This window comes from Pelophylax lessonae, assembly GCF_965119305.1.
Source record: "Pelophylax lessonae genome assembly, chromosome: 5".
NCBI classification, from domain to species: domain Eukaryota; kingdom Metazoa; phylum Chordata; class Amphibia; order Anura; family Ranidae; genus Pelophylax; species Pelophylax lessonae.
This window is the reverse complement of record NC_138772.1, coordinates 86,849,935-86,875,081: the sequence shown is the minus strand read 5'-3', so window position 1 is coordinate 86,875,081 and position 25,147 is coordinate 86,849,935. Positions and strand designations below refer to the sequence as shown.

The window sequence follows — 25,147 nt, the reverse complement described above, 5'->3', positions numbered from 1 at the left end:
TTTGCCACTGTTTTAACTGGTGAACTAATCTGATATCTGTAACTACAATCAACCCATATCTAAATAATCGTATTTTTAAAAATGTATTTTGTTTTTCACTGGTTCAAATAGAATTTATGGAATGTTCAATTTATAACTGTTTTCCAGCAAGAAAAGTCTGATGTTGTACGACCGAAGCGAAAATATGAGAAGAAGCCCAAAGTCTTACCCTCCTCCCCTGCTGCTCAACAAACAAGCCCTGCTGCACTGCCAGTGTTTAATGCTAAAGATCTGAATCAGTATGACTTTCCTAGCTCTGACGATGAGCCCCTGTCACAGGTATGCATATTTTCCATGCTAAATCCAGTAGACTTCTAGGTTTTTAACTAACTTGAAAATTTGCATGCGGTCTTTTGTATGATAAATACGATTATTATGTGAGGTTTGTGGTATTCTACTTTTCAGTTTCTCTGTTCATTGGCCACCAGATTGGGAAGCTGGTCACATACATGGGTCTGATTTTACATCTTCAGATTCAATGACCATGTTGTTTTTAAATCCCATTTTGAATTCCATGACAATGTAGTTTGAGGTCATACCCAAAACATCATATCAGTTTATTTGCGGTCAAATGGACCCTCACACTTCAGGGTTGATGATAAACTTAAACCATATTTGAATCCTAACCATGAACTTGACTTTTATATTTCCTTTTGGGCTTTTAAATATATGATTGGAAGCATTTTGTCATATTGAGTTTAAAAAAAAAAAAAAAGTTTGCTTTATCAGAGCTGTCTTGTGTCCTCTGCACACTTTTTATTTTGATGAGTCCTAATCGTTTTCTTGGACTGCAGAATGAGTTGTAGAAATTGGAAAATAGAAGTGATTGAGTAGTTTAGCAGAAAACAATGGGCAGGGCTGACACTGCTCAGTTTGCTGTGTGTTGTACGCCCACAACAAGACTTTAGATCTGTGTGCATTTCTGGCAGATCAGGTATTTTTCTGTACCTTCAGGCTTTTCACATGGATAAAACATAGAAAATGTGCATGCATTGCAGAGATGTAGTGTGTGTATTTTTTTCATTGACCTACTCTTAAATAAATTAAAGATTCAAACCTGTGACCAGCTTTATACTGCTACTGACAGATTTTATTCTACAATTTTATTTGCAGTTTAGTGTGTTTTGGGCTTTGCTCTATTATGGCTGTGAATTTTAAAGCACTTATCCATAACATTTGCCAATTTTGTAACTTCTCCTTTTCATTGAGATTACAGTTTAGGCTTTTACTTGTAGCTCCACCTGCAGGTGAAGGGATGAAGAGCAGCATGCTGGTAGTAGCATAGTTACAGACAAATAGATTATAAAGACTCAGAGCAGAAGCTAGCAGCAAATTCTGTCCTGTTTAATTTGTCCGAGTGGCTGATTCACTCCTGAGCTAGAACATGCCTTATAGTAGTAGACTTATTGTTTATACATATTCTTTCTCTAGTTTTCTAGCTTGGGCATTATGTTTGATTAAAATCTTCAGGCCTAATAATAGTTTAGTTATTTTTGAACTAACTCTGCCAGAAGATGTTTGTCACTTTGCATACCAACCCATTCCCAACCCCTTTCATTTTAGTATTACATTCTTTTACCCTCGGGGTTCTCTGGCACACGGACAAGCAAAATATATGTCTGTTTAATGTACTATTGAACTAAAATTAGCATATGCATTTCATTTTTACTTTTTTTAAATGCCTACTATTCACTCTAAGGATCCATAACTTTTTTTTTTCTTTACATTTCATTACTTCGGGAGCTAAGTACTTAATTATATATGTGTGGTTATATTTAAATATATATATATTTTTTTTTTCACTGCTAGGTTATGTCAGGCTCATCAGAAGCCGAGGAAGAAAATGATCCAGATGGTCCCTTTGCTTTCCGTAGGAAAGCTGGCTGTCAGTACTATGCTGTAAGTTTTGGAGCCTTTGACATTTACTAGCTTTAATTTTCTGAAATTACATGATTAATTGGGTTTTAATTTTGTTTTTGTTTTTTTACAAGCCTCATTTGGACCAAACTGGCAATTGGCCATGGTGTAGTCCAGATCAAGGAGGATTGGGAGACACTCGCTATAGATACTGCCTCACTACCCTCACTGTTCCCCGCAAGTGTATTGGGTTTGCACGAAGACGGGTTGGGCGTGGTGGAAGGTAAGTTTTGTGAGATAATAAGCCATGAACACAAAATGCTGAGAGTGAATTATTTTGCTTATTTTCTTTACAGGATGGTATACTGTGCTATAGTCCATATTCTCTATATTTTGTCAGCATTGTAGACATTTAAATGTAACACCGCTGTGTACCTGTAACCTATAAATGATTACCAAGTTGACTGTCTTCATAGTCAGTTATATAGTAGTGTTTTTGCACCGAATGGAAATTTTTAAACCGAAAATTCAGGATGCACTTGACCGAAACCAAAAATGTCTAAATTATTACATTTACCTTTTCTATATAGTTGTATTATATGCAACTTTTTAATTAATATCCTGAATTTAAATCAATATGAATTTGTCTGCCTTATTGGCACCTTTTTAGCGCAAGAAAAGCTCAAGAAAAAGGCATCCCTTTGAAATTCTATGTATGTTTTCACACTTGTCCCTTGCACCTCCTTTGTGTTAAAAATCTTGCTTGCTGCATTTTTAGTCAGTTAAAAAAAAAAAAAGCCCCAAAAATGGATTAAGAACGCATCAATAACGCACCCATGTTTTGTTTTTGAGTCACATGACCTATGAAAAACGCACCATAAGCACAGTGAAATTGAATGCGTTTTCAGTGCCATTTATCAGCACCTTTTTCTCTCTAGGCAAAATACTGAAAACACCATTTTCAGACGATTTTCTTTTCTTTTTTTTGCGCGTCTCTAGTATTTATGATCACTGTATTAGTGAAGCCATAATAAAGTGGTTGGTGCTAACGCCATAAGTTGTGTGGTTTTTTTTTTTTTTTCTTTACCTTAAAACATTTTCTGCATGAAGGTAAAAAAAATCTTCTGTTTATAAGGATCTCCCCCAGCTTCCTCTTTTATACTTACCTGAGCCTGATTTCGATCCAGCGATGTGCGTGTCTCTCCTCAGTGGACAGAGAGGCAGCAGCGAGAGCCATTGGCTTCTGCTGCTGCCAAGTCAATTCCTGTGCTAAAGAGGGTGGGGCCGAGCCACACTGTTTTTGTCTATGGATAAAGCAAGCACAAGTGGCTTGCTATGGGGGCACTTTTAGATAAGAGGAGGAGCTAGGAATGCCGGTGAGGGACCTCGCAAGAGAAGGATCATGGTTGCTTTGTACAAATTCATTGCACAGGGCTGGTGGTGTGTATGTCATGTTTGTTCTAAAAACAAAAAAAAAACGATGTAACCTTTATAATCCAACCTTTATAATCCTGTCTATTGTGTTACTGTGAGGTGTTTAGATTTTTTATTCTAACTTTTTTTTGTTAATGGATCCCCAGTGTGTGAAAAAAATATATTGTTGCCCCAGTAGTTTTCCCTTTCATAGAATCTTCAGGGGCATATTTTTAAAGCAGTAAATATGACCTACATTATACATTCACTGCAGTTGAATCGTCGATCACTTTACCTTTTAAAGCACATGCACTGAAGAGATACACCTCCCAGTAATTATCGCTGCTTTTTAAGTATACTCCTTAGAGTTTGTTTATGGAACCCTTGTAGTGAGTCTTTTGCTAATCTTTTACTGTGGATCATAGGTAAATGAAAAATGTCAGAATTTTATTAGAAGCATAAGTTTTCTAACATGCACCCTTCTGATATGCCTTTGCAGGGTGCTCCTGGACAGAGCACATTCAAACTACGACAGTGCTTTTCGTCAGCTGGACGTTGACATGCTTTCCTCTCCTGAACACACTTCAATCAATTTATTTGCCAATACCTCAGAAACGAATACCTCGGATAAATGTTTCTCTAAAGACCTCAGCCAGATATTAGTCAATATAAAATCATGTAGGTGGCGCCACTTTAGGCCACGGACAACATCCCTACATGACAGTGACAATGTTGACTTTTCCTGTAGAACGTTTCACAAAGGTATCACCCGAACAGGCACAGCACAACCTGGGACCCAGACTTGCAGTACCTCGACATCAAGTAAAAGTAGCAGTGGTTCAGCACACTTTGGTATGTGGCCTCCTATTCACTCTACTCAGTCATTTCCATGGAAACATGCATGTCACTGCGGAGAAATGTTTTCCACCTTAACATCTCTTCTCCAGAAAGGATCTACTTTTCAATTTTTGTGTCACAGCTTTGCGGTAACATACAGTTGTTGGTTCTGTTGGAACATCTGTTACAGCTTTCATTTGTTGCATGTTTCATTTATACATTTAAAAACAAAGATTGCATCTGCCATTCAGAGAAATATGTAGTCACTGGTCATCCTTTGTCAGTTCATATGTAGGAGATGTGAAGGCTGCAGAGATCTGTGGGAGAAGGCGAAGTGGTAAATGGAGGAGTTAATGATTTGCTATCATTTTATAATTCTGTTCTGTTTTCCTATCTATAATTAACATTACGTTTTTGGCAGAGGGTAAAAGTCCTGTTGTGTCCCCTCCCCCATAAACAACATATCCAGTATGAAAAGATGTTTTTTTAGCGCAAGAAACCATAAATGGCATGATGGTGTGCTATACTTTCTGTACTGGTCCACGGAAAGTTGTATCTAGAAGCCAGTGGTAAGCTTAAAAAAAAAAAAGCTTCACGTTTATAGTAGTATCGATAGGTGTAGACATTTTTTTTATTTAAGTGTGTTTTCATGTGCACCTGTCACTAATTTGGTCAACTCAGAATTTTTTTTTGGGGGGGGGGGGGTTAGTTGGGGCAGTCGTTAGTGTACGCAACAGCATAAGTAGTAAAAAATGACATGTTAGATATGTGCACAGATACCTACATTGTGCTTGATCTAGAAGCAAAGAGACGGGGCTTTTTTTTTTAAGGTACATAGTTGTATGTTTAGTGAGGTAAAGATGGTTTAGATCCAATTTAGTGACGGCCGTGTGTCAGACCAGTAGGTTCAGAGATATTATCCTGTAAAATTGCAGTTTCAAGGAGCTATCCATCACTTCCGAAGTGTATGTAAACCCAATATGAGCTTCTCATATTTGCTCCCATTTGGTCAGTTAAATCTACTTCAAAGCATTTTGTTATACATGTTCAGCAAGTGCAAAAATACCTGCTCATCTTGCCAGAAATCTTGTAAGCTAATAATGTTTTGTTTCTGCCTCTGCTGTTATTCATTTGAATTGTTCCTCGATCTCTCTGTGAACTACAGAACACCCTCCACGCTATGTTATGAAGAGGGGGTGATGTTCTGCAGCCCTTGTGTGAGGGGAGATCACCCTACTCTTTCATAGATTAAGTACATTGGAGGAGAGTTACTAAAACTGGTGCACAGTCTGTTGCAGCTGTGCTTGGTAGCCAATCCGCTTCTAACTTCAGCTTGTTCAGTTAGGCTTTCACAATAAAACCTGGAAAATGATTGTTTTCTGTGCAGAACCTCCCCAGATTTTGCACACTCAAGCTTTAGTAAATCTCCCTCACTGTGTGGGTATTGTAAACCTAGGACAGGATGTTACTGGAATGATCACAAAGTTAAAATATAGGAAAAGTTTGAAAAAGAAAACTAGTGCAGCTGCCACAGCAAAGAACTGGTAAGTCACAATATATACTAATTTGGACTTCTGTTTAGATATGCTTCAGAGACATATTCCCCCTTGTCCATTTCCCTGTATTTTGCTACCTGAAAATGCTTTTTAAAGTGAAACATTAGTCAGAAAATTAGGTTCTGCTGGATCACTTCAGGCTGGCCTCTTTTGCTGGTATAGTTACAGTATGTCACAAAAGTGAGTACACCCCTCACATATTTATTATATCTTTTCATGTGACAACACTGAAGAAAAGACACTGTACTACAATGTAAAGTAGTGAGTGTACAGTCCCCTCAAAATAACTCAACACACAGCCATGAATGTCTAAACCACTGGCAACAAAAGAGTCCATATTGGGCCCAAAGTGTCAATATTTTGTGTGGCCACAATAATTTTCCAGCACTGCCTTAACCCTCTTGGGCATGGAGTTCACCAGAGCTACACAGGTTGCCGCTGGGGTCCTCTTCCACTCCTTCATGATCACATCGGAGGCTGGTGGATGTTGGAGACCTTGCACTCCTCCACCTTCCATTTGAGAATGCTCACAGATGCTCAATAGGGTTTAGGTCTTGAGACATGCTTGGCCAGTCCATCACCTCTACCCTCAGCTTCTTTAGCAAGGCAGTGGTCATCTTGGAGGTGTGTTTGGGGTCTTTGTCATGTTGAATACTGCCCTGAGGCCCAGTCTCCGAAGGGAGGGGATCATACTCTGCTTCGTTCAGTATGTCACAGTACATGTTGGCATTCATGGTTCCCTCAATGAACTGTAGCTCCTCAATGCTGGCAGCACTCATGCAGCCCCAGACCATGACACTCCCACCACCATGCTTGACTGTAGGCAAGACACGTGTCTTTTGTACTCCTCACCTGGTTGCCACCACACACGCTTGACACCAGCTGAACCAAATGCATTCATCTTGGTCTCATCAGATCGCAGGACATGGTTCCAGTGGTCCATGTTCTTAGTCTGCTTGTCTTCAGCAAACTGTTTGCGGGCTTTTTTGTGTGCATCATTTTTTTAAAAGATACTTCCTTCTGGGAGGACAGCCATGCAGACCAATTTGATGCAGTGTGCAGCATATGGCCGGAGCACTGACAGCCGTCCCCCCCCCCCCCCCCACCCCTTCAACCTCTGCAGCAATGTTGGCAGCACTCATACGTCTGTTTTCCAAAGGCAATCTCTGGATATGACGCTGAGCCCTTGCACTCAACAACTTTGGTTGACCATGGCGAGGCCTGTTCTGAGTGGAACCGTTCCTGTTAAACTGCTTTATGGACTTGGCCACCGTGCTGCAGCTCAGTTTCAGGGTCTTGGCAATCTTCTTCTAGCCTAGGCCATCTTTATGTAGAGCAACAATTCTTTTTTTCAGATCCTCAGCGTTCTTTGCCATGAGGTGCCATGTTGAACTTCCAGTGACCAGTCAGAGAGAGTGAGAGCGATAACACCAAATTTAACACACTTGCTCCCCATTCACACCTGAGACCTTTTAACACTAACAAGTCGCATGACATTGGGCTAATTGGGCCCAATTTGGACATTTTTCCCCTTGGGGTGTACTACATTTTGTTGCCAGTGGTTTAGACATTAATGGCTGTGTGTTGATTTATTTTGAGGGGACAGCAAATTTACACTGTTATACAAGCTGTACACTCACTACTTTTCATTGTAGCAAAGTGTAATTTCTTCAGTGTAGTCACACGAAAAGATATATAATGTTTACAAAAATGTGAGGGGTATAATCACTTTTGTGAGATACTGTATGTAAAACATAAGTGCTGGTTTAAAATCCAGTAAAGGCCTTTCTCACCCTGCTCTGCACCTGCTTAGTTGCTTTTTATTCTCAGCACTGTGCCTAAAATAAGAGCCACTAGTGGAGACTGACCGCTGTAAGAGTTACTGCTACTATAGGGGGAAGAAAGCAACAGGAATGACACCACATGGAGGGAACAAAGATTGAGAAGGGACAGAATAAACCTTGCTGCCAGGAAGGCACAAAGTTAAAATTAGGACAGTGTCTTATCTTATCCCTCTGATATTCTCTCCTTTCTCTCTCTTCTCCAGCCTTTAAAATATAATTGAAATAGGTGACGTCTAGATTTTGAGACAGGAGAGGGGGAGAGTTTCCAAAAGGAAGTGACTGCACTCGGCGTCAACAAAATGGCGACTTCCAGCAAGAAGAAATGGGAGCAATGCTGGAGGCAATTTACAGCACACAGTAATTTTAGGAGCATAATTACTATGGAATGTGTCTCCTTTTGTTAAAGAACAAGTGTGATCAGACTGTTATGAGTTAACTTCCACTTTAAATAGAAATCCCATGCTGGTCACAATGTGGCTGGTTTACATTTAGGCACTCGAATTGAGTGTTGTTTTTTTTTTTTTAGGGGAAGCTCAAGAGATCCATTCACGTGTGTGTTTATTTTACAAACATGTTTGTATATATGTGAATGGACCCTAAAAAACAAAACATGGAGGTAGGATGGTGTTGGGATCAAGATCAGGTTTTGCCTGTAAAACTGTAATTTAAACTAAACAAAAATGTTATACAATTCAGTTGATCGGTCCATGTATGGTTTATTTTCACCTTATAAATCTACCAGTAAACACACATCTTGTCCTAGGGTGACGACGCTCCCTCACTGTATTTATGGATTAGCAGTGCTGTCACTCTGGCTGCTCTCCTGATTTAGGCTACGAGCACCTCCGCTTCTCCTTGTCTCCATTACATAGAACAGCCCTTTTCAACCAGAGTGCCTTCAGGTTTCTTCGGGGGTGCCTTGGCACAAAATTTTCAAATATGCCCAAAAATTGTATACAAGCCAACGGGTGGATAAAGCCTGCCTTTTAATTACACAAAGCCATAGGTTTTCATTGTGCACTATTACAACCTTCCAGCTGCCAGCATCCTTGCAACCAATGACCTCATCAGTTGATAAGGTAGATGTCAGGCACCAACACAGCATCCTTGATTGCCCTTTTCTGTCAGCACTGGAGTCACGTTAACTGAGTGAAGGAGAGAAAGTGAGGGGAGATGAACGCTGGAATATTAGACAGTACCAGTTTGCAAGGGTGGAGGAATAAATCCGCTCTAACGTTGGGTGTTTTACATGTGTGGATGTTGCTGCATTATGTAAAACGATTCATTTTTGTTCTACATTTTAGAATTGGGTGCCTCCAAGATTGTGTGCATAATTTTTGAATCAATGGTTGAGAAACACTGACCTGCTTCCTAGAGGGAAGCTGTTTTATAGTATGCTGACGATAGTTGGGAAGACAGAACATTGTTTTAATATTTTAGTGTTTTACCCAAGACAAGGACACTGGATTTTCTAGCATAAAGAAGTTTATTTTCTTTTTTGTTCAATTGAGGTACACAAGAAGTCATTCACTTTCAGGTTATACTGGAGAAATGGACATAGGAAAGCCAAACCTGGGCCAGTTCAAGATAATCCCTCCTACTATTAGGTCTTAAGCCCCGTACACACGCACAGATTGTTGGCCGTAAATTGTCGGCCAACGTCCGATCGGCCGATTGTAGGCTTGTTATTAGTATGATGCTTCCAACAACCAACTGCGTCTTTTCGGCTGAAAAAAATCTGGTGTGCAGGCTATAAAATTTTTGTTGGCCAACAACAGAACGGCCGATTGTTCCTCAGTCAGTACAGATTTCGGCAGACAAAAATCAGATGAGCAAGACTGGGCATGCTCAGAGAAGAAAAAACACACGGAAAGTAAACCATCACATGACATCACTTCTGTAACCTGGAGGCATGTTGCCCTCTGATCCTAAAGTCTATTCTATCTTTAGTCTTTCCTAGTTGTCAAGGGTAGCCTGTTCTTCTTCTGCCCTTTTTTCGGCCTAGGTTTTTACTAGGTTTGTAAATACTAGGAGACCGTGCTTTTAAAATAAACCATTTCACTGCTGAAATAAGTTGTATTTCAGCACCCTTGTTTTAGTACTTGTTCTAGTTATATATCTGCTTTGTTTGATGTTTTACTATGCATCTTATTTTCTAATTTGTATTCTTTAAAAACATTTAAATTCAATCAAGACAATTGATTTTATGTGATGATCTCGAATTTGTGGTATACACGTTCATATGTAAACAATGTTTTTCATCATTATGACTACGGTATGTTTTTTATTTTCTTCCTGATAAAGGGGGAGTGGGGTTGCCCCCGAAATGCATTTGCTGTTTTTAATGACCCTCCCCCCCCCCCCAAACAATTAAAATGATTTTGAGCTTATCTGGTTTTGGTGTAATGCTCCTATCTGTATTTTTATTGAGCTATTGGGCTTTTTTGAAGTTTTAAGCTTGCACTTGTAATCCAATAAAGGAAAACTTTTCCAGAGCCTCTTTGAGTATGGTGTTCTGGAACCAATCATGGATCCAGCAATTTCTCACCCTAACAAGGTGATCAACATTCCAGTGGAAGATGCACCACTGCTTTAAGGGCTTCTCTTCATCCCATCTTAGCTGTGACCCTGCTTTACCAAAGCCTGTCTGATTGGGTAAAGTCCGTTAAAAGGGATCTTACCGCTACTGTGGTTGATCCCATGGCCATAGACCTTTTTGAGCAAATGGCTGTACCTTTTTAAGTTGTTTGGGATAGGCTGCTGGAGGTTTACCACCTCATGTCCTGCATTGATCTGTATATATGTAGAGGGAATTTTGGCTAGATTGCTCTACTGCTGAATCTGCATCTAAAAAGCAGATGATCTTGAACACCCTTAAAGGAACAACATCTTTGCGGTTCTACCCTTGATACCATTATCATGCATGCTATTGATGTCAAGAGCACCCATTTTCCTTATTGGACGAAGCCAAAACCACAGACCAGGATGGTTTATCCCTCACTGGCAGTAAAGCAAAGTCCTTTTTGCTACACCAATTATGCAACATCCACATTCAGACCTCCAACCTTGGCTCTCAATCTGCCTATAAGGTCTGGGGCTCAGTCTGCCAAACTTTCTGACAAACATTTCTTATGCATGAAGTGGTTTCCGGGGGCTAGGTTCAACCTCCCTCCTCAGTTTCTCACTTCCAACCTGTGTGTCACCACACAGATAAGCAGATCTCCATCTAGCTCTCTCGGGCATTTTAGATCAAGGTGTCCTTTCCCTAGTTACTTTGGCAGAATGGTCATCATAGGGGGCATGCACACCTTCTTAGCTCTTAAGCACTGAATCTCCTTATTTAAGCTAATAAATTGACATGTAATCAACCAGGTCTGTCATCCTGGCTTCTGTGGACATCAGGCATGTGTACCTGCATGTCCCCTGCTTTTCAGTGACCCAACATTTCCTAAACTTTGATTTGGGCCCCCATGCGCTTACAGTTTGAGACACTGCCATTCGGCCTCTCCTGTGTACCTTGGGTGTTTACCAATGTTTTTACCTCGTACTAGCCTTGCTTTGCTTTCCTAGACTCCTCCCATTGTGGTAGTCTAGTCAAGCTCTGTCGAATAATGTTGTCTTAACTGTTCAGATATTACAACAGTTCAGATGGGTCTTGAACCTTAAACAGTCTGGGATGGAACCAACTTAGGTAGGCCATAGATGATGCAATTTTTTTTTTTTTTTTTTTCCCGCTCAGTTCCCCTTCCTGCAACTACGGGTTGGCTGGCTTTGTGTTCTTCCTGATTGGAGCAGGGAGCCATCTTTGCTGGGAGAACAGTGAATATTGCTATCGGTTATAGCCACTGGCAATAATCTAATGCTAGAAATCCGACATCCTATTTAAGTCGATCGATGGATCAACTTTGGTACAGTCAGCCTGCCCATACATAGACCAATCTCAGCCAGTCCCTGCTGAACCGGCCAAAATTCAAACCGTCTATGACCAACTTTATTGTTTTGGCCTGCACTGTATCTAGCAATTATTCCAAATACTCCCGGAGTATTTATCCCTCTAGATAAACTTCAAACTCTTGAATCCCAGATTTGTTTCCTTGCTTCCCAGAAGTTGGGATGCTGGAAATAGATGGGTTATCCTGTGCTGGCATACATTTTTGCATTTGCCAGAACCCCATCCTCAGGCAGCAGTATAACTTGAAAGTGAATAACTTCCTATTGTCCCTCAATGGACTCCCAAGAAAAGGATTTCACTAGGAGTACAAGAAAAGGGTTTCACTGGGAGAACAAAAATACTGTCAGTTCGTGCAGAAAATGTAATTTGCCGGAAGAATAATGTTGCCACCAGATCTTAGAACCGATAAGCTGCAGTATACAGTATTACATTTTTTGTTCTTGGTTTTAGATATACCTTAAGCTGTTAGTCCCATTTTTTTTTTTTTATTAACATCCAGTTTTCCATTAAATATAACTTATGCTTATGAATTTTTTTTTTTTTTTTTTACAGGCGTACAGTTTTTGTTGTCCAGGTTTGTGCCAAGTTTACAATTAAAATAAATAAAGTTGAGTACCTGTGTACAATACCTGTATATATGATGATCTGATGGTGAGGAAACTGCTTACAGCCACTACTCTATAATGCTTTGGAATAGAGGGGTAGGACATTTCTCAAGCAAAGAATGACACTGACACAAATTGGGTTGTCCCTTGCTTGGCAAAGTCTGTGCGAGAGGTTTACAGTGAAATTACGACTCCTGCGTCTGTATACCTGGATAGTAGAGCTGCAGGATTCTGGATAAAATGAGAATCACGTTTTTTTTGTTTTTTGTGCAATACAATGAAGATCACGATTCTTAGCGTAACAACACAACATATTTCACATTTTACAAAATATAATGGGCTAACTTTTTACTGTTTTTAGTGTGTGTTTTTTTTAAGTGTATTTATTTTTTTCCTGAAAAAAATTGCGTTTGACGGGCCGCTGCGCAAATAGTGTGACAAAAGATTGCAACAATCGCCATTTTGTTCTTTAGGGTCTCTGATAAAAAATTATATATATTATAAAAAAATTATATATATTATATAATGTTTTGGGGTTCCAAGTAATTTTCTAGCAAAAAATATTTATATAAATATATTATTATATAAAGTTAAAATATACTGATTTTAACTTTTAAGCAACAAGTGTCAGAGGCTTATGGGCCATACACACTATACAATTGTCTTTTAGATTTTTTCCTTTTTAGATTTACAAAAACCATATGGAGGTCAAACCTAAACACTTTCAATTTATATGCAATCTGGCAGGCCCTTGCACTACATAGTAAAGGTAAATCTAAAGAAAATTGGATCGCACTAGTGTGAACCACTATGCGATCCGATTCTGCTGCGGATAAAAAAAAGCCTCATGTGCGAGTTTAGTGCGGATGCGGTGCGAATTCAGCCATACAAAGACTTCGGCGCGACTTGCACGGACTTCATAAAATGAATGTCTATGCAAGTCGCCTCCATCCAGGTCGCCCCGAAGTAGTACAGGACCCTTTTTCTAAGTCGGAGCGACTTGTGTCGCTCCTATTAGAACGGCTCCTGTACCGCACAATGGGAGCATGACGGACCACCGCGACTTGTCAGACTGATGATCGAGGGGGGGGGGGGGGTAAATAGCGATCGTGTTTTTTTTTTTTTTGTTACGATTATTCGTGCAGCTCTACTGGATAGCCATCTGCAACAGTTTGCAAAGGTCTTCAGGTTTTCTTTACTGAAGATGAGAGATGAACTAGGGTCCTATAGATTTGTAATGGTTTAAGAGCTCAAAAGAGATTGCTTTAATAAACATCTGCCATTTTGCAGCCGCATTGGCTCATTTGCAAATTGTTGAATGGTCTGCTTTATGTACTGTGGTTCCTTTTTTAGTGTGATATCTTTGAAGTTGGTTATTTATATGTGTGTTGTATTTATTTTCTACATTCAGTTTCAGTCTAGGAAATATCTAATTATTATTTTGAGTATCCATAGAAAGTGTTTTGATTGTTGATGCTTTGTAAAGTGTACTGTAAATTATATTTAAAATACAAATATATATATATTTTTTTCTTACTTTTTGCCCCCAACCCTGAGCTCTACCCACCTGGTACTTTTCCTTTAGCTACAATCCAGGGAGTTTCACTGTGCAGCCCCGCCACACAGCCTTTCCTCCAAACATGGACAGTTTGTACTGCATATTCGCACTGCTGCCTCATTCACTCCCATGAGAAGGCCGTACTTCGGACGACTCCTTAGGGCAGTCATTTCTACAGGAAAGCCAAATGAATGAATCTGCAGTGTGTATGTGACATATGAAGAGGCTGTCCTCTTGAGGAAATGCTGTGTGGCTCTCAGCAGGTCTGCACAGCAAAAAGAAAAAAATAAACTACTGTTGTCCTTTTAAGTGGAAGTTTCTATCCTAAGCATAGTTGTAATTTTGCAATTGGCATGATTACGTGTTTCATTTGCAGTCCCTACCAAATTGTACAGCCCAAGAAGTATAATAGATCCGTTGCTGATTTATAAATTTAGACAGTTAAATCTTTATTTCAATCTCTAAGCACTCCCGCTGACTTATGTCTGCTGCCCTGCAGAAAGAAGTGACCCATGGTTGTCACAGAAAAGGGACTGGTGGGCTGTGAATGACAGCCTTGCTTCACCTCTGTGTGAGAGGCGAGATGGCTACACCCAAAAGGGAAATAACTAGGTCCTGGGAAAACACTGAAGCAATGTTTATGTAGGTGAGTTGATAAGACCAGTGGTCTTTATAGTTTCTATAAATTTGGTAAATGAGAGGATGCATCAACTTATGGGATTTTGCCAAGAATTGCCATTGTTTTCAATGTGCTCTCATAATTGTTATAGTGTGAGCAGATCTCCTGGCCCACATTTTTAGTGTGCGTGTGATTTAAATATATACATTTATTTTGTAGGCCTGTTTACAGTTATGAATGTTAAAGTAGAATTCCAGGTTTAATTTTCCTTTTTATGTTTGGGCCAAGGTGGTTTAAACTATTCGCGTTACATAATGTGGCTGCTGTATGTGCTTTTAATGGACTGTATCGTCATTTAGACAGCAGTATGGGCAACTTCCTGTCTGCTGCCATAATTCAAGAGTGTCTAGTTAAGTGTTTCTCTGCCATATTAAAGCCTTGTATTTCCCATACTGCCTGCAAAATGCAGTGCCACTTACTGCATGTTGTATGTTACTAATGCTATTACAGCACGCACAGCAGTTGCATCATTCTGTAACATACTCCAACTATACTATCCAACTTGGCCTAAGCAACTATTAAGGTGAAATTAAACCCAATTTCTACTTTTAATCCTAGAATTGTCTAATTGTTTACTTTACTTCCACATGAGTAACTTACATTTGAAAGCTGTGAGATTCTAAGCAAACAATGGCTACATTCTTTATTGTATGGTATAATCTTATAATGTCTGCTAGATAGGTACCGTAATTAGTTGCTTGCCAGTCTGTGAAAAATCTCTTGCCTGTGGATACCAGCAGATTTCCACACATTCTAGATGCTGCGGATAGTACTGTGCAAAGGTTTTTTAGGCAGGTGTAAAAAAAAAAACAAACAAAAAAAAAAGCTGAAGTCTCAGTAGCTAACTTTTATCAATTAAATGAAAAAGTAAATGAACAAAAGATAAATCCAAATCAATATTTGGTGTGACCAACCTCTGCCTTCAAAACCGAATCAATTCTTCTAGGTAGACGTGCTCACAGTTTTTTAAGGAACTCAGCAGGTAGGTTGTTCCAAACATCTTGAAGAACTAATCATAGATCTTCTGTGAATGTAGGCTGCCTCAGATCCTCATGTCTCTTCATGTAATCCCAGACAGAATCTCTGTAGAGATCAGGGCTCTGTAGGGGCCAAACTCTCACTTCCATGACTCCTTGTTCTTTAGGCTCCATGTACACGGGACGCTGGAAATGGCCGTTTAGGAGCAGTTGGGCGTTTTTTTCAGAAGCCCCTGAATGCAGCTCCATGTTATCATATCTGTCCATGTACACCAGGTCGTTTACAGTCATTTGCAGGCAGTTGCGTTCAGGGATGTTTTTTAGAACGCAATTATTTGCGTTCGAACGTGTGTTTCCCGGCGTTTCAAACGCAACCGAACGCGATGACCCACGTTTAGCATTCGCGTTTTTCCATTTTAAAAGGGAATCATTTTTTTGACCTCTAGGAACGGTTCTAAATGCAAACGCCCGCTAAACGCGGGTACAAACGCGACCGAACGGACGTTTCAAACGTCCTAAAAATTCCAGCATTCAAAGGGACTTTTAACAACGTCCCGTGTACATAGAGCCTTACGCTGAAGATAAAAGTTCTTAATGACATTGGCTGTATGTTTTGGATCATTGTCCTGCTGCAGAATAAATTTGGGGCCAATCACACTCCTTCCTGATGGTATGGCATGAATGGATAAGTATCTCCAACTCCATTTGCAGAAATGCAGCCCCAAACTTGCAAGGAACCCCCACCATGCTTCTCTGTTGCCTGCAGACACTCCTTATTGTACCTCTTACCAGCTCTTCACCAACAAACTTCCTCCTGATACAGCAAAATATTTTACATTTTGTCTCCTCAGTCCAGAGCACCTGCTGCCATTTTTCTGCACCCCAGTTCCTATGTATTTGTGCATAGTTGTCACTTAGCCTTGTTTCTACGTTGGAGGTTTGGCTTTTTGGCTGCAATTCTTCCATGAAAACCACTTCTGGCCAGGCTTCTCCAAGCAGTAGATAGGTGTACCTGGCTTCTACTGGTTTCCTCCAGTTCTGTGCCGATGGCACTGCTGGACATTTTCCAATGTTGACAGAAAGTAAGCATGATGTGTCTTTCAACTGCTGCAATTGTGTTCACTGGCCAACCACTGTGTCTACAGTCCTCAATGTTGCCTGTTTCTTTTTGCTTTTCGGCACATTTTGAAATCTGCTTGGGAGAGAACTTGCTGATGCAGTAGAACTATCTTGTGTTTTGTTGCTGTGCTCAGGCTTGCCATGGTGTATGACCTGTGACATTAAAGTTTAAATATTTTGATCCGGTACCCTTTTAGTGGCCCATGGGTACCCTAGATAATCACCCTGCCACATCCTATTACAGTATACATTAATGTGTAATTTACAACCTCCCATTAGTAACAGGGTTTGGCAGTTCCTCACCCAGTTTTAAGCCACCCATGCAGCTCTTTCTGTTTCAGTTAATGACCATGTTTCAACCCACATATGAAATTATCACATGCTTGGTATAATTGGTTAATCATACGCCTGACTAATCCTACAAAATCCCTGGCTTGTAAGAACTGATTCTGATTTGAAGCGAAAGGGTAGTCACACCAAATATTGATTTGTTTTAGATTCTTTTGTTTGCTCACTTTGCATTTTGTAGTGTGTGTGTGTAATATAAAATGTACGATAATAGATTATATTAATAATTCTTTTTTTAGTTCTGAATATAGTGTATTACATGGTAGGTCTGTGTCACCATCTCTTGGTATAACCCCCCAAACCAGAATACATGTCCTTTAAATGTGTCTTTAGCAGGAAAGCTCTGTGGGCAAAAATTAGTAATGGCATACACAGAAGTGGGAATAGAGCTTGAAGGTGGATTAGTACACTGGAAAGTAAGGAAAATCTAGATGGTAGGGTTAGCGTTCTGTAAATTTTGCTTTACCGTGTGTCTGTGGTCTCAGTATTTTTTGTTTCTAAATTTGATAATTCTAGAACTTGTAAAGATCACCATTCTAACATAAACATCTGAAATTATGTTTTATTTTTTTTTTATATATTGTATGTGTGTGCATTCTTAGATCAGCATTATTTCTTATTATGCAGAGTGCTTTTAGCAGGCTGTGTCTCCTGTTATCAATATGCCTTTCATTCTTATGATGCATGTGGGCAGGGACATTGCATGTGGTGTGTTGACAGATTTTTCTAAATAGTTGACCCAAATACAAAGTGTGCTTGTTGTAAATGTTCCATCATATCGGTGATCTGGGTATTCACAGTACTAGCACAGTAACCGTTTTCCATTGCTGTTAATGTATTTCCTAAGTATTAGCTTTACTTACGGTAAATGTCTGGGCAAAGCACATGTTCACTATAAATACTTCTGAACAGATAGAGGATGCAGGTGTGTTTGTGTATTTAAACACTAACCTTTTACTTGTATCTTTATTTTTAGGTAGGATAAACCTACCAGAGCTGCTGTTCCTGGCTTGTTCTGCATGCATTGTTAGCAACTGACCAGGCAATGGAGAATCTGTATACAGTTGTGCTCATAAGATTACATGCCCTGTCAGAATTTGAGTTCTTGGCCATTTTTCTGAGAATATGAATGATCACACACAAATTGTGTTTTTACTCTTTTTAAATCATAATGACAACAGACAACAATGACCCTAATCAAAAGTTTACACACCCTGGTGATTTTGGCCTGATAACATTCACACAAGTTAACACAAAGGGATTTGAATGGCTATTAAAGGTAACCATCCTCACCTGTGATCTGTTTGCTTGTAATTGGAGTGTGTGTGTGTGTGTGTGTGTGTGTGTGTGTGTGTGTATAATAGGTCAATGAGTTTCTGGACTCCTGACAGACCCTTGCATCTTCCATCCAGTGCTGCACTGAGGTTTCTGGATTCTGAGTCATGGGGAAAGCAAAAGAATTGTCAAAGGATCTGCAGGAAAAGGTAGTTGAACTGTATAAAACAGGAAAGGGATAAAAAAAGATATCCAAGGATTTGAGAATGCCAAACTCTAATCAAGAAGTGGAAAATGAGGGATTCTGTTCAAACCAAACCACGGTCAGTTAGACCCAACTAAAATTTCAGCCACAACTGCCAGAAAAATTGTTCTGGATGCAAAGAAAAACCCACAAACAACTTCAGGTGAAATACAGGACTCTGAAAACATGTGGTGTGGCTGTTTTGTTTCAAGATGCACAATAAGGAGGCACTTGAAGAAATATGGGCTGCATGGTCGAGTCGCCAGAACAAAGCCATTGCTACGCAAATGCCACAAAGTATTCCGCTTACAATACATCAAACAGCACAGAGACAATCCTCAAACTCATCTGGCAAAAAGTCATTTGGAGTGAGGAGACCAAAATTGAGCTTTTTGGCCACAACCATAAACGCTACATTTGGAGAGGAGTCAACAAGGCGTATGATGAAAGGTGCACCATTCCTACTGTGAAACACGGAGGTGGGTCGCTGATGTTTTGGGGTTGTGTGAGCTACAAAGTCACAGGGAATTTGGTCAGAATTGATAGCAAGAAAAAATAATGGAGGAAAATTTGCATTCATCAGCCAGGAAATCTGCGCATGTGACGTACTTGGACATTCCAACATGACAATGATCCTAAACACAAGGCCAAGTCGACTTGTCATTGGCTACAGCAGAATGAAGTGAAGGTTCTGGAGTGGCCATCTCAGTCTCCTGACCTCAATGTCATTGAGCCACTCTGGGGATATCTGAAATGTGCAGTTCATGCAAAACAGCCCAAGAATTTACAGTAACTGGAGGCTTTTTGCCAGAAAGAATGGGCAGCTTTACCATCTGAGAAGATCAAGAGCCTCATCCACAAATACCACAAAAGACTTCAAGCGGTCATTGATGTTAAAGGGGGCAATACACGGTATTAAGAACTGGGGTATGTAAACTTTTGATCAGGGTCATTTGGGTAGTTTCTGTTGTCATTATGATTTTAAAAGAGTAAACACAGTTGATTGATAATAAATGGCTTCAGTCAAATACTAACCATGAGTGAAAGAAAAGTTTTTGTGTTATCATTCATATTCTCTGAAAAATAGCCAAGAAATCATAAACTCTGCCAGTGTATGTAAACTTATCAGCACAACTGTATGAGCTTTTCCTATGCCTGGTTTATCAGTACATATGAAGCATTGACTTGCCAAAGCAATGAACCCAGTCAAAATCTGTTTCTATTTTTCTAGCCTAAAAGGGCTCTCTTAATTTTAGACTACCTGAGCCAGATTTTTTAATTTTAGACTACCTGAGCCAGTGGGTGGCTTCACACTGCTTCAGTGTAGTTCTGTGGTTCTTTGGGCAAATCACAGCTAACCAGCGGGTTTAGCGCAGGTGAGCTGTGCTTTCCCATAGACTGTCATGATGTTCCACAGGTTTGGTGCAATTTTTAGAAAACGCACCGAAGATGCATCATACAGGAGTTTAGGTGCACCTCCTGAAACCACACTAAAATAGCAGAACCTCATCAAAAACTTTAAAAAGCACAGCTAACCTGCACGAAAACCCTGGGTTAGCCGCCTTCTAGCAAAAGTGCAGAATGGCAGTATGAAGCTGCCCTAACTCTTATGTTTGTAATTCTGCCCATGGACCAGTTAGGGCTGTACCAATATCGGTGCCGATACTAGGCATTTTTGCAAGTATTGGTACTCTCGAAAATTACTCCGATACCTGAAACTGATACCAGAAGTGACGTCACTTGGAGGTGGCACCGCTAGGACACCTGTGGGCAGCAGCACCACTAACACCGCACCCCTACACTGATCTGCATCTCTTGCCGGCTGTCTCACACAGCAGAGCGGACCGAAGCCGCCTCCCCCCTCCTCTCTGTTTACATCTACAAAGGAGGAGGGACACACACCACTGTGCATATCCCGTGCTGTTCTCAGGTCTGTACAGTTTATTGTAATGTAGATGGCCAGAAGAGGGGGACAGTGACCAGGAAGGGGGGCAAGTTTGAATCCCCCCCCCCCGGCACATATCCAGACCCCCCACCTCCCTACTAGCACAAGTGGAGAGGGGGGTGTGGATTGAGGGGGGTCTGTACCGTGCCCTCCCTGTGTTGTCCTCCTGCCCACCCCGTGTTGCCGCCTCCTCCCCCCACCACCAGCTGTCACTTCTGCCCCCATGTCTCTCAATGACTCCCATTCCCCAGTGATCACAGCCTTTTCCATCCCAACTCTCCCACCCCACATTCCCTATTTCACCCCACTCTCAACTATCCTGCCCTCATTTTACGCCTCACCCAGCTCCCTAACAACCCCTCCTCCCAAACCACCCCCTACCTATACTTCCTAGGTGATATCTGTAATTGATATCAGCGAGTATAGGGTCGAAACAACTAATCTATTAAGAAAACAGTTAACTATTTACATAATTGATTAGGGGGTCAGCCGATTAGTTGGCCTGCATCTAAAATGCATTATTTGTTTTCATATCAGAAAATACAGTGAAGCACACATACAGCTCAGTACACCATCCATACATGTCAGTAATTGCCTGAAAACTTGTGTGAGGAGCAATGCCTCATGGGACATGTAGTCCTGGGCAGGAATTGAGTGGTCCTAAAGGCAGAAGTTTTTTTACCTTGCTTTATAGGGGCACTCTATGCTATACTTTTTAGCTTGCTATTGGGGCACTCTAAAGGCAGGAGGAGCCAAAAGCATTGGTGGGGGACCTCAGAAGAGGAGAATCAGGACTGCTCTTTGCAAAACCATTGCACAGAGCTGGTAAGTATAACATTTTTGTTGTTGCGTTTTTTTAATCTGCCCAGCAACAAATTGGCCAAAAAAATCATAAATAATGCAAAATGCACAGCAAAAAGCACTCCAGAATCCGATCAAAAGCAAGCTGGACAGGGGTGAACCGAGCCTTATGCTGGCCATACACGTATCGATTTTCGCTTGAATATTCATATGAAAAATCTGTACATTTGCTGAATGAATAAATGTTTAAAAATTTCACTTGCTTTTAACATTCAGTTTTAAAATGAATGTAATTTCTGAATGAAAGCCAAGTACTCGGTCTAAAATTCCTTTGACCAAAACGTTTTCTATTCTGCTTCTTTGAAGTTTCCCGTCACTGTGGTCAAAAACGAACTTCGATTTGACCCCACTAACAATTAGAAAATTGAATGACCGTTCTTAAAATTAAAATTCTTTTGAAGAAAGACATGGTTTTTGTAGGGCCAGCATAAATGACAGCAGGCACAGGTAGCTGTTATCAAGCCACCTGTCTATGAAAAGGGAGTCTGTCATACATAATATTACAACTTTGTCTGAAAATCACCAAAAAATATCTTTCATTTTTTTTTTTTTTTTTTGTTTAAAAAATTTGATCTCTGAGTTTGATATCTACCAGATTCAACCTCTTAATAGTATATTCAGTATATCTCTTCTGTCGGGTATTCTCAGAGTGGATTAGAGATTTTGCTCCCTAACCATATACATGCGGTCCCCGGGTTACAAACAAGATAGGGACTGGACTGTAGGTTTGTATGTCGGAAACAGGTACATTCTTTAAGTGTAGCCCCAGCCAATAGAATCATTTTTAAGTTTTTTGGATAGCATAGGGAAGGGTTAAAATCCCTGTACCATTTGTTTTGTGGTCTGTACCCCTGTTCAGAAGTTTTCACCTCACTTTCTGTCCCTATGACAACTGGATTTTGAACATTTTGGGTTGTGGAAACGAGGATTAGTGATAAAGCCTGAGCGGAGAGACTTTTTCCCATGAGAACTCTTACAGAAGTGAATTTCCCATCCTAGGGCTAGATTTCGCCTCACTTCCTGTTTGTAAGTAGGAGTTGTTTGTAAGTCAGATGTTTGTAACACGGGGGACCGCCTGTAGTTATTTATATTTACCACTGCATATAGATTTTTAGGAATAAATTCCCTTTTTTTAAACTTTGCATATTAACTAAATTACACACCGCACTTTTTTTTTTTTTTATGGTATTATTCGATTAATCAAAACCATAATCTGCCAACTAATCGATTTGTGTAAAATAATTGTTAGTTGCAGCCCTAGGCGAGTACTTGCAAAAAGTATCGGTACTTGGTGTTAAAAAAAAATGGTATCTCTGCATCCCTAATTACAGTATATGAGCACAGTTTAGTCTCCTGAAAGTTATTTATACATGTATATAGTGTGTATGTTATACATAGATATAGGGTGTATGTTACATTAATGCATGTAAGGATCTCCTAAGGGTGCATTTTAATGTCTGAGGGGGTAGAAACCATCCAAATTTTCCAGGCAAGGACGTAATTTCCATAGGAAACTACAGCAATAGCTGCGGTTGCTAATTTCTTCCCTGAAAAGAAAAGAAAAAAAAAAAAAATCATTGCAGTTGCCCACTGCAAATGAATCCACTGCTTTGGAACTGGTTAGTATATTGCACAAGGGTCCTTGGGTTGGATGGATGCTGGTCTCGGAGCCTAATCTCCTAGTAAACAATAGAAATGGTCATATATTGAAGACATATAAAGTAAATTGTAAGCATTGTGCCATCTGTTTTCTGTATCCCACATTTACTCTGGAAACTGCAAGCGCCTGTCTGCACTGGTTTTTGTTCGCTTTAGACTTGCTTTTTTCCCCATAGAAGTCTGTGGGAATGGAAAAGCAGCTCAAGTAGGTGACATGCACCTGCAATGAATTCTAAATTAACTCAGAAAATTCTCAAAGTGTCATATTTACTATGCATTTGTTCATCAAAGCATCAATAACACGGACTCTCTAAATGGTACTCCAATGCTGGCCATACAGTAGCCGGAAAATCGTTCAAACTTCTTTTCGAAAAACGAAAAATCGGTCGTGAGATCAAACGATCGTGCCATCATGTAATGACCGAATTTCGAACGATAAATCGAAATTTTTTTTTTGTTTAGTTTGTCACATATGCCTAGTGCAAACAGTTTGGGCGAGAAACGCATTAACCTTTCAATTTATCGGCAGAATTTTCTAAACTGTTCCTTTGAACGGCTCTGAAAAGTGAAAACCGATTTTCTGATTGTGCCCATTAACTGGACAAAAATGAACAAACGGACCAATTGACAGATTTTTGACCAATTTTTTCGGCTAGTGTATGGCCAGCATAAGATTTTGGTGGGTTTTTTTTTTTTTTTTTTAAAGCTGATGTGTTTTAAATAAGGTAAAGTGAAAGTCCAGCTAAAACTCCTTCTTTTTCATTTTGAATAGAGGGGAGAAAGGTTGGAACCTTTTTTACTGATATCTCGGGATTCCATTAGAGGGTTTCTTCCTTTGCGTATTGTCCTGCTGGCAAAGTTTTACAGAAAATAAAATGATTTTATTTAGTAGAACAGAAAAGACTAGAATCCCAATCACCTGTTTATTTTGGGCCTTGTCCCGTTTTTACTCCTGTCTTGTGGAAAGCAAAGGTAAATATTGTTAACAGATTTCTGAATAGCTGTGAAAAATGACAGGAGTTCTAATTTTAGATCACTCTATCCAAAGTTATAGCAGACTTTTTTGGCTTGATATATGCTTGACTAGTCTGTTTATGCAACGTAAACTTCAGTATTAACCTTTCACACCTTAAATTTATGTTTGGCAAGGTTACTGTAATGTTTGTATTTATATACTTTCCTGTGGTCTGAAAGTATAATTTTTCATCTATTTTTTTTTTTTTTTTAACCTTTTCTGATGCAGTACTGTTATTTTTTTTTATTTTTTTAGCATTTACAGCCGAACAATACCAGCAACACCAACAACAACTGGCACTAATGCAGAAACAACAGCTTGCTCAAATACATCAACAGCAGGCCAATAACAATTCTTCTGCCAACACTTCACAGGTAATGCAGTTTTGTTGTATTCTATTGTCCAGTTCTCACCATTCCTATGGAATAAACATAGACCACAATATGAAGATTTTGTTGGAAAAAATTTATGGTTTACCTTAATTTTCTCTGTGTATTTGTATTAGAGATTTTTTTATTTTTTTTGCTTCTCCCAAATTTGTAGATAAGTTGTCACATACAGTACATCTCTGCCTCCTGCCCCTCTGAGGCAGGTGGCATTTCTTTGATTGGGGGGGGAGGCTATGTGCTGGGGGTGCTTTGGGAGGGGACAAGACTTGTATTAGTTGTGGTGTCAAATCCAACGTCCCCCTAGCACCCTGTCCTCTCCCCTCCCAAAGCACCCTCCCCAGCACATATCCTCCTCTTACTTACTATTCTCCCCCTATTCTGAATACAGCAAAATACAAAGACCTCAGCAGCATAGCTCTTCCGGTTTATATACTCCTCCTGTCTGTGTACAGCACATCGGAGCCAAGAGGTAGGAGCCGACTTTAGTAAAGTGTTTACTATGCAGGCAGTCGGCAGGGAGACATGCCGGCTGCCACAGAGGGGGAGATGGCTGCATGTGGGACACCGGGCACCCAGCATGAGAGGTGGGACAGGTGTCCCGAGTGCCCACTCTGGCTTGCCCCATTAGGCAGGGAGCCTGAGCTTCGTACAAGAGCTTGCTTCCCAGCACTGGGCTTCGTGAATTAGCACAGAGTGTCTAAACCGGATTTTGCTGGGAGAGGGGCACAGGGCCCCCTGCACGGTGGTGCAACACCAGGGTCCAGTCGCAATTAAAACTTCTCAGACCCTGGTAGTTCGCCACTGGTTATAAATGAGTAAAGCAGGTATACTGTCTACTGTAGTGAACTATATTTTGCTATTTTGATTAAAAAAAAAAAAAAGACTGATCGATCAGTGCTAAAAATATGCACTCACTGTACTAATGACACTGGCTGGGAAGGGGTTGATCATCTAAGGCAATCACGGGGTTAAATG

General features: G+C 40.1%; 1 protein-coding gene across 4 annotated transcripts in view; it reads left to right on the top strand.

The window, feature by feature from the left end:
* The window catches only part of EPC1 (enhancer of polycomb homolog 1), a 136,207-nt gene that overhangs the window by 88,414 nt on the left and 22,646 nt on the right, over window positions 1-25,147 (top strand). For 3 of the 4 annotated variants that reach the window (XM_082257318.1, XM_082257317.1, XM_082257316.1), the window contains 5 exons: window positions 148-318; window positions 1,849-1,938; window positions 2,031-2,179; window positions 3,809-4,161; window positions 24,039-24,157. In XM_082257318.1, coding sequence (XP_082113444.1) covers window positions 148-318; window positions 1,849-1,938; window positions 2,031-2,179; window positions 3,809-4,161; window positions 24,039-24,157 — 882 coding nt within the window. Of the gene's footprint in view, window positions 1-147; window positions 319-1,848; window positions 1,939-2,030; window positions 2,180-3,808; window positions 4,162-14,160; window positions 14,308-24,038; window positions 24,158-25,147 lie in introns of those variants that run through there. The other variant, XM_082257319.1, reaches the window with a different exon arrangement.